General features: G+C 38.8%; 3 protein-coding genes across 5 annotated transcripts; 1 reads left to right on the forward strand and 2 right to left on the reverse strand.

Moving 5' to 3' along the window:
* Positions 1–34: 34 nt before the first annotated feature.
* On the reverse strand, positions 35–7,802 carry ubtd1a (ubiquitin domain containing 1a). Its single transcript, XM_008282385.1, has 5 exons — positions 7,695–7,802; positions 7,167–7,253; positions 1,842–2,069; positions 1,154–1,339; positions 35–946 (listed from the first exon to the last, which is right to left on the reverse strand). Exons 1-5 carry the CDS (start codon positions 7,744–7,746, stop codon positions 732–734), a joined length of 768 nt encoding a protein of 255 aa, XP_008280607.1. The 5' UTR covers positions 7,747–7,802; the 3' UTR covers positions 35–731.
* A 2,419-nt stretch (positions 7,803–10,221) lies between these two features.
* On the reverse strand, positions 10,222–15,905 carry zdhhc16a (zDHHC palmitoyltransferase 16a). Of its 3 annotated transcripts, none has more exons than XM_008282386.1 (11): positions 15,653–15,905; positions 14,394–14,651; positions 13,171–13,365; positions 12,988–13,076; positions 12,556–12,584; positions 12,306–12,439; positions 12,040–12,123; positions 11,863–11,948; positions 11,231–11,354; positions 10,981–11,051; positions 10,222–10,869 (listed from the first exon to the last, which is right to left on the reverse strand). In XM_008282386.1, the coding sequence occupies exons 1-11, from the start codon at positions 15,815–15,817 to the stop codon at positions 10,767–10,769; spliced, it is 1,338 nt and encodes a 445-aa protein (XP_008280608.1). In that variant the 5' UTR covers positions 15,818–15,905; the 3' UTR covers positions 10,222–10,766. The 3 variants fall into 3 exon arrangements, with proteins under 3 accessions (XP_008280608.1, XP_008280610.1, XP_008280609.1); XM_008282388.1 differs by lacking the exon at positions 15,653–15,905 and adding an exon at positions 15,046–15,149; XM_008282387.1 differs by lacking the exon at positions 12,040–12,123.
* A 182-nt stretch (positions 15,906–16,087) lies between these two features.
* Positions 16,088–20,421, forward strand: mettl18 (methyltransferase 18, RPL3 N3-histidine). Its single transcript, XM_008282389.1, has 2 exons — positions 16,088–16,255; positions 18,921–20,421. The coding sequence occupies exons 1-2, from the start codon at positions 16,160–16,162 to the stop codon at positions 19,887–19,889; spliced, it is 1,065 nt and encodes a 354-aa protein (XP_008280611.1). The 5' UTR covers positions 16,088–16,159; the 3' UTR covers positions 19,890–20,421.
* The last annotated feature ends 659 nt before the right edge of the window (positions 20,422–21,080 follow it).

The following is a 21,080-nucleotide window of genomic DNA, read 5'->3' on the forward strand; positions in this document are numbered from 1 at the left end:
CTTCTGTTGCTGACAAATCAAGGGAGCAGAGAAAGACTTTAAATTTATAATATTTATTGATAAGTTATTCAAGTACAGTGAGCATCATATCGTACATAAAACTACAGTATCTTGTCTGAAGTGATGAAATAAAAAACAAATCTGATCCATCTCTTATTACCTTTTTTTAAGGTGCCTTCTTTACATTCCGTGTCTTTTTCATGAATGTACAGTTGTGCATTGAAAACATAGCATGTGCACGTAGTTACATGACAAAAACAACACATATTGAATCTGATATTTACAGTTTCTATTTCTCGACTTGCATGACAGAAAACTTACAAAATAAAGACAGAAAGAAGGGAAGAGAGAAAGAGAGAATGGCTTTTCTTCACTGAGATTCCCAGGTGAACCGCATTTAATTTATCAATAAGCACAAGTACAAACAGACATGACAAGGAGGGGAAGCCATGTAAACAACAGAGCTGAGTGTTGATGTCTTCACAAACAGACAGACACTGGGATGTGCATCTTAGGGCTCTAAGTTGAATCTAAAGTGTTTCAGTGCTTTTCAGTATTCTTACTTTATTTGGAAAAAGGAAAAATAGAAAAAGGAGCAATATAAAAGCAATAATTTATTATATAAAAATGTACACAAAATTCCACTGCAGTACCAACTGGAAAGTGATTTCAAGCCCTACTCCTGGCACATTATTGATCTTTTCTGCGAATCATTTCCTCTGTCTCCCTCCTCAGTTAGTTATAACTGGGGAATTCACATTGACAATCACTTGGACAACGTAGTCCTTCTGGATCTTGGCATCTTGCAGACGAGTCTTGTCGGTCAGAAGCTTCCCGGAAAAGAACCACCTCTGACGGGTCACAGCAATTTCTTCCTGTTCTTCCAGCTGCTTCTTTAGCTCAGCGATGGAGTCCGCCATGCTGGCTGTCAGACGCACGTCCTTTCCTGAGAAAACCGCAAAGCATTAAGAGTTGACACAGATTTCTGAACACTGTGTGAGAAGCTGAAAAGCTCTGAATTATGAATCAGCCTCCAGCCTAGATTAGACGAGATGAGATGAAATGGGCAAAGCTGCATAAAATTGTAGTTCTTTACATTTAAATGGCATTTGACATACATATTATACAAATTACAGGTCATATTGGGTGTTACCTGTTGATAATCGCACCCGCAGCTGGAACTCTTGTCTGCAGGGAGGAGGTTGAGCTTGTTTTTGTGTGGATTCAGACACTTTGACCTCACTGGATGTTTCAGAGATGAGGTTGACAGGCGGGGCTAAAGTGTACGCTGGGAGCTGGTAGCGGTTACCCAGTTCATCATAACTCTCTGTGAGAGAGCCTGCAGAAGAGAAACAAATCACATCAGCAACCAGTTTCCAGAGACCTTTCTGTCACTTTTCAGCTTTAACCCCGACACATAAACCCTCTCTCCACTCTTTACTATTGTTATCAACTCAGGGAAGCATGAGCCTGTCACATTTATATCCACAACATCAGTGTCCTTCCACTAGTAAAGCAGTTCAAAGCAAAACAACTCCTGCGTGAGTAGAAAAATATGCAGTAACAGCGTTTTTTTTTCCCCATCTAACTCTGTCATGGCTTTCGGTGCATCAGTCCATTCACAGTGGTCACGCAGCACTGCGACTATTATGTAACTACTACAGTAGTAATCTCTGAACAATTGATGCATGGGATTCTGCAAACTCTTCTTTGACATTTTGAGATTTACTAGCAGGAGTTAAGCATTTGTGCTTAAAGTTCCAGGAAATTTACAGCTTATAATTTATAGATGGATGTGCTTTCCATATCTGAAAATGGACTGTGTAAGTGTGGTTTCATACCATGTGGCAGAGTGATGCAGGCTCCATCCACTATAGCTTGTGCTAGCTCCAGGTCATTGCACTCGGCAGCCAGGGCTGCTGCTCTGAGTGCGTCCCAGATCTCTTTCCGTCCATCAAAGGCTGGAGCCGTATCCCAAAATTCGTCCCTCTTGCTCCTGAGCTGGCCCTCTGTCATCGGGTACTCGCTCTTCCATTTTGGGCGCTCCTTCTTGAGAGGCTCATTACGTCCTGGAAAGAAAAGAAGCCAGTGTTAAAATCTGATCTAAACACCATTCTAAGAACTGACCTAAAGCCTGTAACCCAAAATAACCTTGGCAGCGCTCTTGCAGGCAACTTTTACTTTTCAAAGAATTAAACAGGTAACTTTTTTTGCAGTAAATTTGTCCTTATGACATCGTAAAGGGATTATAGGGCAGTAAAACCAGGCATCTGGTAGTAAAACTGCTTAGTATGTAGATGGTTGGCGTGTTGGCTCGGGTCATGTCAGCTCTAAAAATGGCTAAGCTCTTTACCATTACCTCAGGCAACAGCGAGTGTCAGGAAACATTTTTATGTAATTCAGATTTATACATCCCTCAGCAGAGTTGTGCCAAGCTATAATTCCTGACAAAATACATTACAGAAAATAATTTGTAAAAGTTTCTACCTTTATGTTAGAGCATCATCACGAAAAAACTACAGACATATATATATATATATATATATACAAATGCATTCTTACTTTGCCATTTTATGCACACTTGGACATGTCAACACCAGTCAGAGGTCAGACAAGGACAAAAAGGCTCATCTCAACACTCCCATGCAAAGCAATGATACGTACTTGGTATGAACAACCCATGATAACACACAACACGTGCGACCCCCAGCGATATCCATCATCACTATCGCTATCTGTGATATTTAATCTTTTCTGCAGAGGCTGACTAATATGCATGCTTTTTGTCAGAGCTCCAGCAGCAGTATTTTGTTCACCTAGTGCAGGTGTTTCCATGCAGGCGGTATATATGTGCTTTAACGGTATACCAAGAAAGTCAAAATGATTCACAGAGGGAGGAAAATCAAAGTGATTATTTATAGTGCTGTGGATTACTGCAGTGGCTAGTAACACATGCATGTGCACTGACACACACTCGCATACACAAGCACACACCAGTGGATTATAGGCAGTAATCAGGTTCCACATAACAGGATTTATCTGCCCCTATCCCATAAGGCATTGGTTGAACGGACGAGCGGTCTCTGGCCAATGAAAGGCAGCGAAAAAAACACACAAGTCTCGCACAGCAAACACACAGAAACACAAATCCACTACTAATCAATTTCACATCATCACATGTTCAAGTTGTAGTTTGTATACGACTGAGGCAAAGCGTGGTTGTGCATCTTCCAATTCTGTGTTTTGAACAGGATGAGGGGAATTTAAAGTCTTACATAACATTCACCCAAGTAGCATGACAATTTCCAAATTTAAAGACATTTGTAGCTATTTATTGCATCTTTTGCAGTGCGAAGCCTGAAATAGTTGCAGTTGTATTTTGTCACTGTTTCTCTCCATGTGAATTTTAGACAAACATGAAGAAGTTTACTTGGCAAAACAGGACATTCTTGAGCAATTATTTAGATAAAAATTATTACAAAACCTAAATGTAGTATTAAACCCTTGACAAATATGACAAATCTTCTACTTTCAGCTGGTTAATTTTGTACCTCTACAAAAGGCACCATTCTATATGTTATCCTTGAACATGATTTTTTTTTCTGGTTTATTTCAGTTTGTGCCAAGATGGCAAACGTACACTTGTGTTGAATTTTAAACAATTATTTTCTGTATTGAAGCTTTATATATCCTTATTGATACTACTGTTTATTTTATATGCTTAGACACATTTTTTAATATTCATTTGAAATTTCTTACTTTGTTATGTTATTGATTGATAGATTTTTGATTTTTTTTTTTGTACACACTGGAGTCTTGAATTGCAGAGGACTGTCCACTCTGTGTGCACCAATGTCTGGTTGTTCATAAAGTTTAATTTTTAAAAAAGAGAGAAAAGCTTGAACAACCATTGATTTTGCTTCTGTCAAACACAATGTACATGCTTCTATCTGATGCATATTGATTTATAGCACAAAAATATGTGCACGACTAACTTGGGGATTAGGTGTCATTCCTATCACAACATAAGCACAAACTTACATAACTTTCTATACCTTTAACAATGCAGGTCAAAACAATGACCTGTGGAAATGAGTGGCTTGACTTTCAGGTTGCATAATAATTCAGCTGTATAGAATTTCCCCAATTTCTAATTTATTCTTCATGCATTTGTGATAAAAAGCAAAGTTTAAATGGTAAAAACAAATGATCCCACACTTGTAAAGCAACAACTACAATATAGCAGAAGTCTGGAGACAGTTTCTGTGCCTGCCCTGAACCAGTTTCTGTGCCTTCATTATGCTAATGAATATTCAGGGTTTTATTTACTTCTCTTGCACAAACATGGTTTTCCAGTCTCCCTGTCTAATTTTGTTAATGTGATCAGGCAAACATGCAAAACTGAATTAAAATTCCAACCAAACAAATGCAAATATTCTGGTTGTCTGAAATCCTAATGAGCAACCTGCCCGACAGAAACAGAGATAATTGCAAGTTGCACAGAGCATCTTCAAAAGGAATGAAATCTATTCTTAGTAAACTGAGTGTTTGAGGGACATTTAAAGCGCACCCGTGACTACACATTTTTTTTTGTTTTTTCCTGGTTGTACATACTGTAACATTACTGTCGGTATACCGTTTTGCTTCCTGCGTACACAAATGAGCACAAGCTGTACTCAGTGATGACAGTTTCATTTCATCCATCCCACTGCTGCAGTCAATCTGTGAGACTGACTGTTTGTGTACACAGGGAGATCAGCTCTGAGGGCATGTCCTCAGGTGTAAGTCTGGTTACCTAAAATCTGAGCTTAGCTTTTTTTTTTCCACTATTCCCAGTGGGTGGGAGATACTACCAACTAAACCAACTATATGATGAAAACTCTGCCATAAAAGCATGTAAATAAAATCATGTGATGCAAATGAAAAAAGGTTCCTTTGGGCCTACTGTTCTTGCTGCATCATTGTGATGAACTAATTTTGACTACAACTACTAATAGTAGGTGTGAAGGATCCATACTATTTCAGTGTTCTGAACTGTGCATTCAATCATACAATCTACGCATTTAAATAAGAGGCAGCATTAAGGATATAATGTTATTATGACCTATTTCTTAGGGCTATTTTTTTTAATTTTTAGCCGTTTTCCTTATTGTTGCTTTTCATTTGTTGTGGTATGTAATTTACAGCTTTGCTACATCAGTAAACTAATAACGAATTAACACTGAAACACAAATCCACAAAAAGACCTGCAAACCTCAGTACAATAGCAAGAGCAAAAACAGCACAGACAGTAGCACGAAACCCTTTGGGACAAATTATGGCACACACAGTGAACTGCACAAACATGAAAGCAGAAAGCATGAAAGCATTTCTTTTTCACTCCCGTACAAAAATCTATACTTACTTCTCAGCACAATCTTAAAGGGTGTATTTGGAGCGTGATAGTAACTGTATTCCCTGGAGTTAGGTACTCCCATAGCTGTTCTTTCTCTACGGCTTGATGTCAGTCAAACTTGTGCGCATCAAAAGTCCACAATGATGAGCTACAGAGGACGACCCTGAAGAAGAGGACGGTCCCTGATGTGTCCAACCGGCTTGCCGAGATACGCCCCACGATTCATGAAACAACCATCTGATCAAGTTGACCACGATGTGCAGACTGACACACGGTGCTCATTTAACTGCTGTGACACTTCCCCAGTTGCTTAAAAACGGCTACAGTTCTTCTACTTTTATCCCTTCTAAAACAAACACAACCACAATCTCAAAATATCTCTGGACCCGTTCATGGAAAGAGGTTCAATGCATGGTCAGAGTAAGTTGAGTGTCCTTGCCAGAAGGTAGCGTCTTTAGAGGTCTAATCCTATCAGCTCTATTTAGAGACAGGATAGAAATACCCAAAGGCCACATGCTTAACCTATTAACAGACAATAAACCCTTGTCAGACAATTACAGCCTGTTTGAAGAAGTTCAACTTCTGTGAATCGCCCCCAGTAGGTGACTTCTTCTTCATCGGGCTCTGCTATTTATATGAATAAATACTAATTGGTCTCTCAGATGCTGCATTCTCAGAACTAACAATTGGGCCGTTCATTGCAGAGATCACCTACTTGCATTTCACCAAAGCACAATGTCTGAGTCTATGAACACCATCTGTGGGGTCATGCCTGTCTTGCAGGTAAATGATCTCCTTTTGCATGTAAATATAGTTTGCAGCAGATCAGCAAGTAGGTCAGTCTCTGATATGAAAACTCTCTGTGCAGGCCCCTGCTGCTGCTGCTGCTGCTGCTCAATGCATAATACATGGCAATCCGGCCAAGCACACAGGCACTTGTTCACGAGGAATGAACAGTGTTTATATAATCTGTCCTATCAAAGCAGGTCCTCAGCACAGATTAGATATATGACTAAGGCATGATGCTTGGCACACTTAACACTTGAAACCATGAGCTTTTAAACTGAGATTGGCCTCCATTCAACAGGGGTGCAGCTGTAAAAATGGCTACGGCTTCATCCTATAGTCCATCTGACTGGTGCTATATGTATACATCGTATGTTTGTAGAGCTGAACAATGAATCGATTTCTTATTGTGATTTGAACGACATCCTCCTTGTGTGGACAGACAGATACAATACATACTTTATTGCCCCCATGTGGAAATTTGATTGAGAAAGTCACACTTTTGAGGATTATCTCGTGTGGTAAAGCTATGCCACATGTTTTAAACCTACTACTGAATGTTGAACTGAAGCTTGACCTTAAAAAATTCTCCCACAAACCAATTAGATTTTTTCATTTCTCCAAATTGTTCAGCTTTGACAATGGTCCGGACATAACATTATGAGTGTATAGAACCAGAGGGTGCATGCTGTTTAACACTGATTTAATGCATCTCTAGAAGATTAAGTGATTTCTCTTTAAAGGAGAAAAATATATTAAAGGTAACATAAAACAACAATAATGTAATTTAATGGAAATGTGCTAGGCCCACAAGAACGTCTTGGCTCTCTCAAGCTCAGGCGCCTTTCATCTCAGTTGTAACAGTAAAAAGAACTGGGTATAAACTGCCATGCTGGGTTTAAGGACATCTTGTCTTTTGTATTTCTCGTGTGCATTCACTAAGATGTGTGCTTAGTTCAACAACCGCTGTATTCCAGCTTCTTACCTCCACGTTTTTTGCTCCTTGTCGAGCTCCGGGCGCTCACTTGTCCATCCATCCTGCTCCTCCCCACACAGCCTCCCATCACTGTCCCTGCACAGCAGGCCAAGGAGAAAAATCACCAATCTGTGTGCATCATATCTGATATTTGTTCTAATACAGATGCTTTTTAGTGCACGTGTGACATATAAACAGTTAATGATGATGTGAAATGATTTGAAGAGCATCATCAGGGAATAATGACAGCTCAGCACTCCTTGTTCCTATGAGGTCAGACAAGCTGCTCTGTTTATGTCACGTGTACTGCCAGCTGACAGGGGCACGCGCCTCAAGCTCATGCTCTGATTCTCCATTCACATGTTCCACAAATATGAACTGTTTTTATGAACTATTACAATTTGTGTTATGTGCTAAATAATTAACATATGAGGTTCGATTAAAAGGCACAAGCTGTTCTCTGGATCACTATTTTAAAAAAAACAAAACAAAACAAAAACCCAGCTGTGATTAATTTTTCTTTCATTAATTTCTTACCAGAAATCCAGTCTGCTAAATTATGCATTCGTCTGCAGTTTGCTTGCCACATCCGAACTTGTTTCCAAGTGAACTTATCACCGGATCCTGACGCGTCGATCAGCAGGCGATGGAACCAGCAGGGTGACAGCTGGGGTACGCGTGTCCGTGCGGGGCAGGTGGGCCGGTGACCTGTCAGATCCTGCAGAGCCTCGAAATCTATGCTCCAAAAAAGATGCAATCAATATCCCTATTTCCCACAAATCATAATGAAAAGAGCCCACCCGCGCAATCCGTTTGTACTGATCTAGTCTTAAAGCGCTACTAGTCTGCGCGCATGCGCAAGGTCTACGAATTGCGTCAGAAAGGGACTTCAGAATAATAGCGCGGGTTGAAGATAATGAATCAGTCATTTACTAAACAAAGAATTTATTATTCTTTATGATAACGGTTGTGAAAAATACAACAAACAGAAAAATAATGTTGAGGGCTATTTTGCAATACGTGTGTTTTTCAACGTGGGTTGTTGTCTGAGATGCTCAGCTGAATCTGTTTTTTTTATACATATTGTGGAAAATGTATGTTTTTCAAAATTGAATTAGTGTTTTCATCAAAGCTGACATTTGCAGTTAAATATTCGTAGATTTGTATTCATATAAAAAAAATACGAAACTGATTGCTGGTGTTTCTTCCTAAAAATACCAAGTTTGAGCAAAAAGTTGGACTTCTATGACAAATCTCTTGACAGCTTTAGTAGATAAGACTGTATGCAAACAGCCTGGCATATTTCATCTTAACAAATTAGCAAATCAACGGTAACTGCAAGTCTTCATTCCTAAAATAAACGCCAATAATGTGCAAAAAGCTGGACTTCTATTCCTAATCTTTTTACAGTTTAATTTGAATAAAACTTGTGCAAACTGCACATATACATGATACACTGTCGCATTAAAAATGAAGCTTTGGTTACTGGTGTTTCTTCCTTAAAATACCAATATTGTGCAAAAAGTTTGACTTTTATTGTGTATTTGTTTAAAGAATCAACTGAACTAAACAGTGTGCAAACTGCCTGATGTAGTGTCATCTTGAAAAATTAGAAAACTGCCTGTTGTTGCAGGTATCTGTTCCTAAAAGTCCCTTTATTATGCACAAAGCTGGACTTCTATTCCTTAGCACCTTCAGTGGAGTAAAGCTTTGTGCACACTGCTTGGTATACTGTCATCAATAAATCTGCCGTTTTAAGATGTGTGTGTGTTATGTGTAAATAAAATTAACCATCAAGTTTAAATATATTGGCTTGTGTGGTAACTTTGTCTCAGGAACATGTTAATCCTGCCCAAATTAATCTTGGCACAAAAATGTAGTAGGCGCTATATAGCTTATCTGCTGACTCATTTGAATAGTGCGTAGGTAAACGTAAGAAACAGCAACACCTAACCTTATAAATAAACTGAGGTGCCCTATTAGTGTCTCTTACACCAACAGGGTTCTTGTGTAGAGTGTTGTTAGCATCAGGGAATAAGTGCACATAATGAGCCAAATTACTATACAGATTATTCTTAGCCTAACATACAACCATGATAAAATTAGGCCAAGAATTCCCCACAGCGCATCACTGTAGCAAATGGCTGCTCATGCAGAAAGAACCGCATATACCACAAATGGAGAAAATGAAAATAGGGTGCTACAAAAATACACCCAAGACTAGAAAGAAAACGATAAAACTAAATGAATGTGTATTTTAAAATTACAAGTAAAAATCTTTCATATTTGCTAGAATGTATGAAAACTGATTTTCATTTAAATAGTTTTTCTCTCATTTATTATCATAAATGATTGTGATCTTCCCAGCGTGCTCCCTCTGTGCAAACTTGACACGTTAAACACTGACATCTGCTGGGAGACTGAATAAAAAGACAAGCGTGTGTGTGCAGTCTGCTTCAGAGGGTGTTCAGGGTTAAGAGGGTTAGAGTCAAGCTGAAATCTGTTATCATCCCTTAATCTCTTCTCTCTTTATTGACAACCTCTTTCTTTTCCATTCCTGCTTTACTGGCAACAGCAGAACATATTCTCTATTTACCAGCTCAAATGCATTAATCACAAATATTAAATACATATTTCTATAATATTCTCTAGCAACACCGCTTCCTGTCATTAAAACCAACATCTTATTTATAAGTAAAGCTTCTATATTTCTCATGTACTTTAATCTTTGGGCATCTCAGCTGCTGTGTCTGCCTATTTGTGATGTAATCGTATTCATATGAATCTGCAGATCAAATCTGGCATGTATCTCAACTAATCATCCTCTTCTAGCAGCATGACTCCGGGTCTGTCAGCATAACACTGTGACATAACTCTGGCGCTGGATTTTGTCTGCTCAGTTTATTATTAAGTGATCCTGTAGAAAAATAAAGGAATAATATAACTGGCAGGTATGTAGACTCAGGTGCAAAAATGCATTTTAGATTTCCTAAAATGAAATGTGTTTCCTATTTTTAACAGTGATTGTGTACCATGGTTAAAAATGGAAATCAACAGTGTAAAATTATTTAAATAAAGCAAGTTAGAAAGATTTATTAACTTAATAGGTACAAAACACAGATAAATAACATTATCATGAATGAATGTTTGAATCAAATGATAATATTGGACAGTCGTGTGGAAATGGGATAAGGAGGGGGAGGCGCTGAGATGAACCACTGGGTTTGTTTGTTTTTGTTTTCTGAATTAAAAAAAAAAAAGCATTGGCAGAACAAAGACAGTTCAGTCAGTATATGTGGCGTATAAAAATATCAAACCCATGATAGCACAACGCTCAGAGTGAAGTAAAAAAAAAAAAAAAGGATGCAGGAAAAAGTAAACCCAGTAGAGAACAAACCATTCATGATGCATTGCCTTGCTGAAAAATGTAGACTGTGGGACCTTGAGCGATGCCACAGCGAGTGTTTGAGGTACTGGAGGTTGACATTAGTCCAAGTGTTCAGTTTTTTTGGAGCCACAAAGCAAGAGTTCTTTCAGCCAACCTGATAAAATGGGTTGACGAAGCAAAGAGTGACAAATTAGGCAACAAGCATGCCTAAGCAGAGTCTGTCATACAGGTATTGGGTCCTTTTTAACTGGGAAGACGTCCCACGTCAAACCGTCGCCATGTGGGGCGTGTCCCGAGGGGAGGAGAACACGAGTCACCCAGTGACTAGAGAAAAAAAAAGGAAGCACAAATTACAGGGCGCACAAGGCAGCATTTGTCATAGAAATGATATGAACACCTTGTAAGAAAATCTGTGCAAACTTCAGAGAAACACACCTTCTTTTCTCCACACCAAAGAAGATTTTCAAGTTATTCAGCCTGCCATAGTTAAACGGGTTTCTGTACACCTGTAAAAGAAAAAAGAAAAATAGGATGAAAAGTGTAACACCTCTCCAAGCCACTGCCAATTTAATGAAAACACAACAATCCTTTTTTATTTGAGAGTTCGTGGCTCATCGTAGAAAGAGTTTCCCTTTATTTATCACATCAAGAATTATTTTAACATTTTACTTATCAAACTGCTCACCTTTCCCCGTTTGGCCATTCGCTTCCTTTCTTTGCTGTTAATGTGTCTTTCAATGCTGGTTTCCCCTCTGGATATGAGAACTGCATGCCAAATGGTTAAAGCTCCCAGAGCCACTCCCACTGTGCTGAAAAAAAAAAACAGAACAAAACACAAAGCGCATTTCATTTTATCCAGTGCCAAGATAAGAAAAGACAACAACCCTGTCCCAATTCTATACTAACTTTTGATTAAAAAAATCATGTTTGTAGTTCGCATGAAAGAAAAAAAATGTACTTTATATCGTTCACTAATACCAAGAGATGAAAGAGGTGTCAAATTCTGAATCTGGAATAGTTGGTACATGACAAAGTGTAACCAAAACTGTTTTCCATCTTTTATTATTTGAGATATTACAGAAGCAGCAATGTGATTTTGTGCAGCTCCCTAATTTATATTTTGTCAATCAACAAAAAGCATAAAAATAAACATATTTAATACACAGAGATATCTTTGTCTTTCTATGGATGCTTTTCCATTGTAAACATATTTCACACACAAAAGCTGCTTTGAATTAGTCTGTAGAATGGACTGAGGTAAGATTAGGTGGCACAATACTATGTAGGACAAAGGATTAGATGAAAAGCATGTTTTACCTGGTGAGCACCCACATGTAGATGATGCTCTTATTAATCATCTTTTCCTTAAAGGTGTACGAAGGTGCAGATGTCTGATAGTTGGTCTTGACAAAAATAAAAACAGCATATTACACAACTGACAGACAAAAAAAAACAAAACACACAATCAAATTTTATTGTGTTATGAGACTATACCTGGCCAGGAGGGAGAAGCCCTATAAGTATTCCCATCCCTGTTACTGGTATCCCCGGCTTTTCCATATCCAAATGCTTAAAGCGCTAATGGAACAGCCCGCGTACACAAACCCCAGTGTTAAAGACAGAAACAAGGCAGCGTCAGTTAAAGCCCCACAGACAAAGATACCAGACATGCAGGAAATTTTAAGAGATAAAATCTAACAAGAAAAAAAAAAAAAAAACGCCAAGCAGACCCACAGGCGTCAGTTATCTACGTATCTTACCTCGAGAGCATTGTAAGCATCTAGGAACAGGTTTCTGCCACTGATACTACAGTAGACACAGCCCAGGGTCAGGAAGAGACAGAAGGAGAAGAAGTAACGGTGGTTGAAATGGCCCACGCAGTTGTTCAACCAGGCTGAGGTGCTGACATTAAGGAAGAACACTCTCTTGTCCCTGCAGAGTCTTTATGTGCATTTTCTGACAGTGCTTATAAAACCATCCAGTGGAGGAAATTTAGCACTAAAAGGATACGACAATGATGGTCCATCTTCAGAATACACCTGCAAAGGCAAAGGAAAATATTGTCTTGATTGAGATTTTAAGGAGCTGGGGGTGATTTGTATGAACTGATATAGTTTTGCATGTGTGGTCTTTAAGAATCACTAGATTTTATGAAGTGTTTTTTGCAAGATATGCAGAGGTACAGCAGTAATGACCACACAAAACATATAAACTGTCAACAAGTTTCTCTAACTTTACGCAGAGCAAGACATGCCCACTGCTAACCTTTTGCAGTCGTGTGACGATTTCTAAATTTTTAGATTCATTCTAACAGCACTCAGGACCTTTTATCCACCAACATAACTTTGGTGGTCGAAACATACAAATTGTCTTATTTAGCAAAACACCTGATTCTCATCAATTAAAAAAAAACTGAAGAGGAGAAACGTGACACTGACTCACCTGTTACAGATACCACAGTGGTGTGTTCTCGCTGGTTTAGGCATGATGCACTTTTTGCAGACTGACACAAATGGACTGTCGTTTTTTTCCTGAAAGAAAGACAGCATTGTTTTGTATTACTAAAAGAGTCCAGATTACCAGATAAGCCAAACTATCAGCAGTAAAGTGGATGCTATAGCTTACTGTAGGGGGAAACCCAGGGGAAGTCTTGGCAGCTTTGTAGTAATGGAAAGCAATCATGACAAGGTTCCAGTGTCCATAACAAATATGCCAAGCGATCCATGGAGGGGAGTAAGTGTTGAGGACCAGAGGCAGCAGGACCATATAGGCGATCATCAAGATGGAGCTGACCAGTATCACCACCAGACAAACAAACACCTTACAGAAAAAAGTGGGAAAAATCATACAGTGGCAAGAAAAACAAAGTCAACCCAAAAGAGTTATCCTCATTTACATATACATTTACTTTGAAATATGATCAGATCTTCATCTACACATGAACAGATGCAGTTTAATTCAACTAAAAACACACAAATCATATTGTTCTTGTCCATATTGTCAATGCATTCATATTGTATGTTGAAAAGGGTATAAAAAGTAACTACTAGGCTAATATCAAAGAGATTATGTGTGCACATCCCCTTCAATGTTCCAGTCAAGAGTGTCTACACACTGGATAAAAGCTCAAAGAAACTTTAATGGACTGACAGAACGGAACGTTTTGACCTTACAGGTCTTCATCTGTCTGATGAAGACTTGTTAGGGTTGAAATATTGTCTATAAATGGAGATTAGTACTGTGGCTAATCTCCCTTGAAGTGGGCAACCAGCTACCTCAACAACCTTTAACAACTATACGCCTCAAGGGGCTACTTAGCTGGTTACTATCTATGTTCACGAGTCTGTCACATGTGAATCACTGAACAGGCATCTCTAATGTCTGTGTCAGGACACTATGAAAGAACCTGCTGCGCCCTAATAACAATCATCACTGCATGTCTGAAGATTGCCAAATAGCATTGACACCATGAATGCCCTCAGGAAAATGTCTCAGTGACTAACAAAGTGAAGGTTGAATTCCTCCTGTGTGTTGAGTAGGGCTTATTTATAATGACTTCAAATGTTTTTTTTTTTTTGAGGTTATTGTAATAAAAGAATTCCTGGTAGTTATTAAATCCAAGAATCCACTGATAGAAAGTACTGAAAGATTATAATCATTCATTATGATTTTAAGCACATGAAGCTGTCTATACTTGATGAAGATCCGATCACATTTGAACCAATTATGACTCATTAATGAAGAGAAACACGTTGATCTAAAAGGTTCATATACTTTTTCTTGGCACTAAGAGCTGCCTTCAGAAGCCAAAAAACTAAACGTACTAACTTCTCGTAACACACACTCACCAAGCCAAACCAGCGGGTGATATAATCCACGGTCCAAAAAACAGGCTCAAAGACTGAGTCAAAAACCACATCTGAGTCTGTGAGAGAGTTAAAGTAAAGTGACTGCACCAGCAGCTTCATGTAAGCCCATTTTTCCCTAATCCACAAAGGCAGTCTGTTCCTTCCCCGCCTGGTGCACAACCGTAGCCGCACACAGCGCAGCAGGTGGAGCACAGAGCTGGGACACCACCGCATCCTGCATCTGCAGTATGCACGCACCTACAAGGAAAGTAAAGACACAGTTAATAATGGACTGAGACAGCTTTATCTCAACATGACATACATGTGCTTCAAAAAATTGTGCCCCTTTCTGCAAAATGTACCACTAGTTGCACATATAATCCATCCATCTATAACAAAGAGGACATAGAAAGTAATCTCTACTGCCGATGTAGTGTGAGACTGATTATTTTCTCATTAGTCAATAATCACCTGGTCAATAAAATGTAGGAAAACAGTGAAACAATGTTGATGACAAACTAACCACAACCTAAAGATGCTCAGTTTACTCTTAATCCAGATACATATCAAAGCAGATAAGCAGTTGAAAACAGAAAATGTTTTTGTTTTTTTGCTTATGAAGCTCTAACCAAGTGGATAATATTAAACTTACCATTCGTTGAACTTGAGATTTAGTCAAGTTTGATTTGTTAAAGTTGTTTTAAGACAGACACCTAAACTTCATCAGGTACAGCTACAGTTTAAAGGCGGAGATGAAAAGGCCTGAGTATCCGCAGGTGCATTTACAGAAATATAGAAGATATCCAAGGTACATCAGTTTATAGGACGTGCCAGCAGCCTAGGCAGACATAATCATCTTGCTGTGCAGCATTCCGGACAGGGTGGAGTCTGGGTGGAGTTGTTCTTTTTTTTTTTTCCTTTTTTTATTTTGCAGCTTTATGAGGTGTGAGGGGGCAGTGGTCTGGAGTGAAGTTGACTTGTGCCTGCAGCAGCGTTCAGCTTCACTCATCAGCCGATGACAGGTTTCATACAGACCACCGTAATTCAGTTAACTGTAGCCGTCTCCTCGTGGAAGCACGGACTATAAATTTGCCCAACATACACATTTCAGTGAGCAGCCTCACTGAATCACAGCGCTCTCAAATCCCTTTTGTTTGGATGTCACTCGCTGTTCTCCAATTCAAATATCCGTCGCTGTGTACTGCGGCTCGTATTTTGATCTTTGAAATGCATGTCGGACTAACGAGAGAAATACTTACTGCTCTATGAAGACAAGAAATTCGCAGAGACCATTCCTCCCGTCGACATTTTCGAAAGGAGAGCAAAAAACGGGATAATAGCCATGTATTTGCCAAGGGTAGCGAGATCGAGACCTGTGACTGACAGTTAACTGATCTGAATCCTGACCTACAGTTAGCACGCATGCGCGACAACACCGCCGAAATGCATTGTGGTAAACAGAGTCAGGAAACGATACACACAGTTATTCCTCTACAAGTGTACCTTCACGTGTCAACATGTTTTATGTTACATGTTACCTTTTGTTACGTAAACTTGTAACGATTTGGTTACATCAGTAACAGAAAACTCAAAACTCGAGGGCCGGTGACGATATATTTTTACAGAATTGTGGGGTTTGTAGTTTTTACACGCAGCTGCTTTGCTAAGCTAGGCTTTCACACGAGTTTGCCATGTGGGTCTTCTGTTGAAACGTTGATAGCAAGTTTCCAACCTCAATCTATCCGTGGTCGGCGTTGGCAGTCATAATGTCGTTTTGCTTTAACTTCGACCTTCCTGCACAAACAACAAACTCCGACGACGTGGACGGAAATAAGTTGCAAAATGGAAAGAAAGACGAGGCTGTGAGTAACATTAGCTCACTAATAATGTACTAATAATGTGCAATGCAGGCTAAGTAACTCGGGAATCTCAAAGCTGTTAAGTAGCTAGTAATGTCAGGTTGCAGTTTACTTCGATGCAGGACTTCTGTAAATCTGGTAGTTGTTAAAAAATAACTTCACTCAGTCTCTGCTTGCACCATAAAGGGAAGAACAGGAGTCTTAGCAACTTCTTGTCTCTTTTTAGAATAACTGTATTACTGCAGAAATAGCAGCATTGTATTCCTTTCTATTAATGTGCAAACGATCCCAGAACCATTAGTAAGGTCTGCAGAGCATCAAAATGAAGAAAGAGAAGAAAAAAAAAATTGCACATGAAAGTTTATTCTTAACTCTGAAAATTCTTATTTTTTTTATTTATTATATTTTATTTATTATTCAAATAACCCGGATTATTCTAAAAATCTATTTAATTCAATGTTAAATAAAAACAGAAATATATATTTTTTAAATTATCTCTGTAAAATAATGCCTGAAATAATAAAACATGGTCACATTAGGAAATATAAGTCATTTGAAATAAACAGCAGTAGTTTTTTTTGAAGTCCCTTTTAAAAATAGAAACTTACTTATTTCATCATTGTATTTACTTATATGTATTGTCTAATTTATTAATTTCAGGATTTATTTCAAGCTGTATTTATTTACTTATCAGGAATATTTACTCGTGTTTTTTTGTGTGTATTTAGTATTAAGTAAAATGATTTCTGTAGTTTGTAGACCAGATTGAATTATTTTATTAAACTGAAATAACACAAAAAACAATGTGATCAACCAATACATGATTTTATACCATTTCTAGTCTTATAATAATAATAATAATAATAATAATAAGAGTAATAATAATAATAATAAATATTTTACTCTCTCGAACATACACTGATTGTTCAAATCCAACAATCACAAACATAGGTAAAAAAAACAACAACAATGCCACAAACATACAGAATCATGTTGCATCTGTGTCATTTGCAGAGCAGCGCCACCAGAGGGAATGAGTTCTACCTTGTGAACATTTCCTTCTACAGACTGCACTATAAAATCATTACAATGATATAATAGTATTGGTTTTAAGATTTATTCAGTTACAAAACGAAAGACCTGTCTGCTGATTCAGTAGTTACAGAAATAAATAAATAAATCCAGGCCCCTCTCAAATGGGACACAACGGAAAAGGGTAGGGTCACACTTCTTCACTTACACAAATGATTGTTTAATCAAATACTGTAGAGTGTAAGAACTATTACATAATAGTTTATCAACAATAAAAATTATTTTGCTGGGTATGCATCCATTAGAAAGCGTAGGTTGATCATCTTTTTGCTCAGGAGCGTTGACATCACAGCACTGAGGCATGTCAATAAAAGTCCAGGTGGTAGTCATACAAGTTTAAACTGATAGCAGACTGTATGAGTCGCTATTAATATGTCTGACGCCCAAATTCTTAGGCATGCAAGAAGCTCTCCAGGCATTTTGTTTTATCTGAAACTGTTGTGCACTTGTGGGTGTGACTCCATAAAACATTTGACCCACCATGACTCTAGCAAACAGCGTTTTAGTCACACAGTGATTCACGTGGCTGATTTGTAATAGTTTCATGGTTAAGTTCATCAGCCATTCGACCGGCCTTCCAGTCATTCTCAACAGGGATAGAAAAGAATGGCAGCAGTAAGAGATTGGCTCAAAGTGGTTTCAGGGAAGTCCACATACTGTAAAGACAGTCAGTTTGTGTGACATCATTTGACGTAAATTTAGGATTTTTTCCTTTTGTTTCTGGCCATTTGATGAAGAAAATTCGGCTATGCTTGTATAAATAAAGTCCCAATCAACAAAAAGATGTATTTATTTTTTTATTCCCAGTTTTTATCATTTTGGTCCTGGTGATTTTCCTTTAGAGCTGGCTAAAAACTCTTTGTGTGAGTGCCAAAAATTCCTCCGCACCCTGCTAATAAATAGATGTTAAGTCAATCAAGATAAGGTAGATTGTTGCAGCATTGTAAACCAACTTATAATTAATCAAACTGTTCTATTTTTAATACTCAAGCTCTTGTGTGTTGATGGTCACGTCCACAAGGAGCCCAGATCTTGCAGCTTTCGTTGTATTTGCTGATGTTACTTACTCATGTTCTCTGAAGCTCAGAGCCATTTTAGCGCATTATTGTTTAAAAAAAAAAAAAAGAGAGAGAGAGAGAGAGAGAAAAAAAACTTGAAAAATGTCTCAAAAAAGCTGTTTCAACATTATTGCTGGTTGTATCAGTTTGTACAGTTTAAAAATAAATACAAATACAAGAATCTAAAGTGAGAAAATAAGTTAGTAAGAATTAGTTGTACATGAACAGTTTTCCTTTTGTTTCCTGTGAAGCGCCTACAGCTTATGACACATCTATAAAAAAACATCCACAATTCCTCGCAAATTCCTGCGAAGACCCAAAGGTTCCATTATTTCAATCTCAAAACGCTCCAAGTCATTGCATCAACCTCCACGTGCTCATTTATTAATTTTATCTGCAGGGAATTTGTCTCAAGCCATGATATTGTCAACCTGAAACACGTTTTCCACAAATTGCACACATGTAGCTGAGGAAGTGCTTTTATCCCATCACCATGTATACTGCTTTGTGTTTTGCAGATCAAAGATAACACCAAACCAACAGAACCAGTGAAAGAGGCCAAAGAGCACCTTCCACCATCTGACCCACAGTTCCTCCTCGCGGATGCTGTCTTTGAAACGGTTTCCATTGGAACTCTTCCTCCTCTGCACTTTCTGAACGAGACCGTTTTTGAGAAGACGGCCTCGGAGAGAGAGGACGACGAGAATATTCTCTCTCGCACGGCAGAGCAGAGGTCTGATCTCATCTCTGGCGTGTACGAGGGAGGGCTGAAGGTGTGGGAGTGCACGTATGACCTCCTGGAGCAGATTGAGAAAGACGGAGAGACCTTTGGGGGGAAGGCGGTTTTGGATTTGGGCTGTGGTGCCGGACTGCTGGGAATACTGGCTCTGAAGAGAGGAGCCACACAGGTCCACTTTCAAGATTACAACAGTACTGTCATTGAACAGCTCACGGTGCCAAATGTAATGCTGAACTGCCAAGAGGACGATGAAGCAGACAGTGACGATGACAACGGAGGGAGAGGCGAGGGAAACGGACAGGAGGAAGATGGTTGTAAAAAGAAGGCAAAAACAAAAGAGGAGGTAAAGGAAAGCAACCCCCCGTCAAAGAAAAGAGCTGTAGACCTCTCCCAGCACCCATTACTGACTAGGTGTCATTTCTTCTCTGGTGACTGGAGCACATTTCTTGGTTTGGTTCTAAAGACGGACACACACCCCAAATTTGACATTATATTCACTTCAGAGACAATCTACAACACTGCATACTACCCTGTGCTACATGAAACCCTCCACAAGCTGCTGGCACCAGATGGACTGGTGTACCTGGCCACCAAATCCCACTACTTTGGTGTAGGTGGTGGGCTACATCTGTTTGAGACGTTTGTGGAGCAGAAGGGTACTTTCTCTCTGGATCACTTGTGGGATGGAGAAGAAGGCCTTCAGAGACATGTAGTGGTGCTGCGATTTAAAAAGCCAAAGGATACTTGAATGAGGACTGTCAGGGACTCGTGTAATATGTTAACCCTCTGAATCCCATTTTTACTCACTGTGGCCTCATTTGTACTCTAATATAAAGTCCTGCAATATAACAAGACCATCATGACATTATATTCTTAAAAAATAAAAAAAAGGTGTTACCAACACTGAAAAAACAGTGGCTCTACATACTGTAGATGTTTCACTACCTACATTTTAAATTTGTTTCCATAAATGTTTGCTACCGACTCAGAATTTTTGTCACGTGATTGTTGGTTGCCGTTGAATCACTAATGACTTCATAGTTTTACCCTGGAACACAGAATGATGATTTTTTTTCTTTTTTAGGATAACATGCCTTTCAAACCCACTGTTGGTTTTGAGGTTCCGAGAGTTAAAACGAATTTATTGATGGGGCAGATAAATAAAAAAAGATATCAGTATTGTCTTTAATTATGCTACGTAAACCTTGTATAATGTCTGTTAAAGCAACAGTGGTACAAACAAGGAAAAGCTGTAATAAAAAATGCTGTCTCATCTCCTATTTGCTCTTTGGTTACTTACACCTTCTTTCACTTCCTATATAGAAATTTGAATATGTCTGCCAGTAACTGAAGTGCAGTTGAAAGGGGCTGTTACAGGTCTTTAGATGCATGGGGAGGAAAGAAAGGAAATGGGCTCAGTGACCTTTGCGAGTGATTTCCCCAGTGTTCAAACACCAGCATGAAAGCCAGGCTTGTTTCTGAAGTCCAGCGCAAAATGTCAATTGCAACTTATCCCACCAGCCCAAGGATGTAGTTTGAAAGTGGATTCTAGAGTCACTGCACATCAATGGTGGGACTCTATGGGGTCTCTGTACCTCTTATTCTGCTGGTTTCATTTCAGTTAAACTCCCTACATAATGTAGCTGCGCTCCATTGCAAAACAACAAAAGCCGTGACACAATTTCTCAACATCTACATCCTGGAACTATACACAATCATGCATCCATATACAAGAAGGGAACTTTGCTGTAAATTTTCCAACGCAATGTGGAATCCCCTTTTGTCCAGATCAAGGAAATCCATTGAATTAAACTGACAGGGCTTTTTCTGGGGAAGTATGAATCAAGTCCAGGCTAGCTTCTCGTATTCACACGAAAATCAGAGGGTTTTTACAGGGTCATGAAACTATTAACCTTCTGGAACAATACCGTCTGCCGGT

The sequence above is a fragment of the Stegastes partitus genome, unplaced genomic scaffold, assembly GCF_000690725.1.
Source record: "Stegastes partitus isolate 25-593 unplaced genomic scaffold, Stegastes_partitus-1.0.2 Scaffold270, whole genome shotgun sequence".
NCBI classification, from domain to species: Eukaryota; Metazoa; Chordata; class Actinopteri; family Pomacentridae; genus Stegastes; species Stegastes partitus.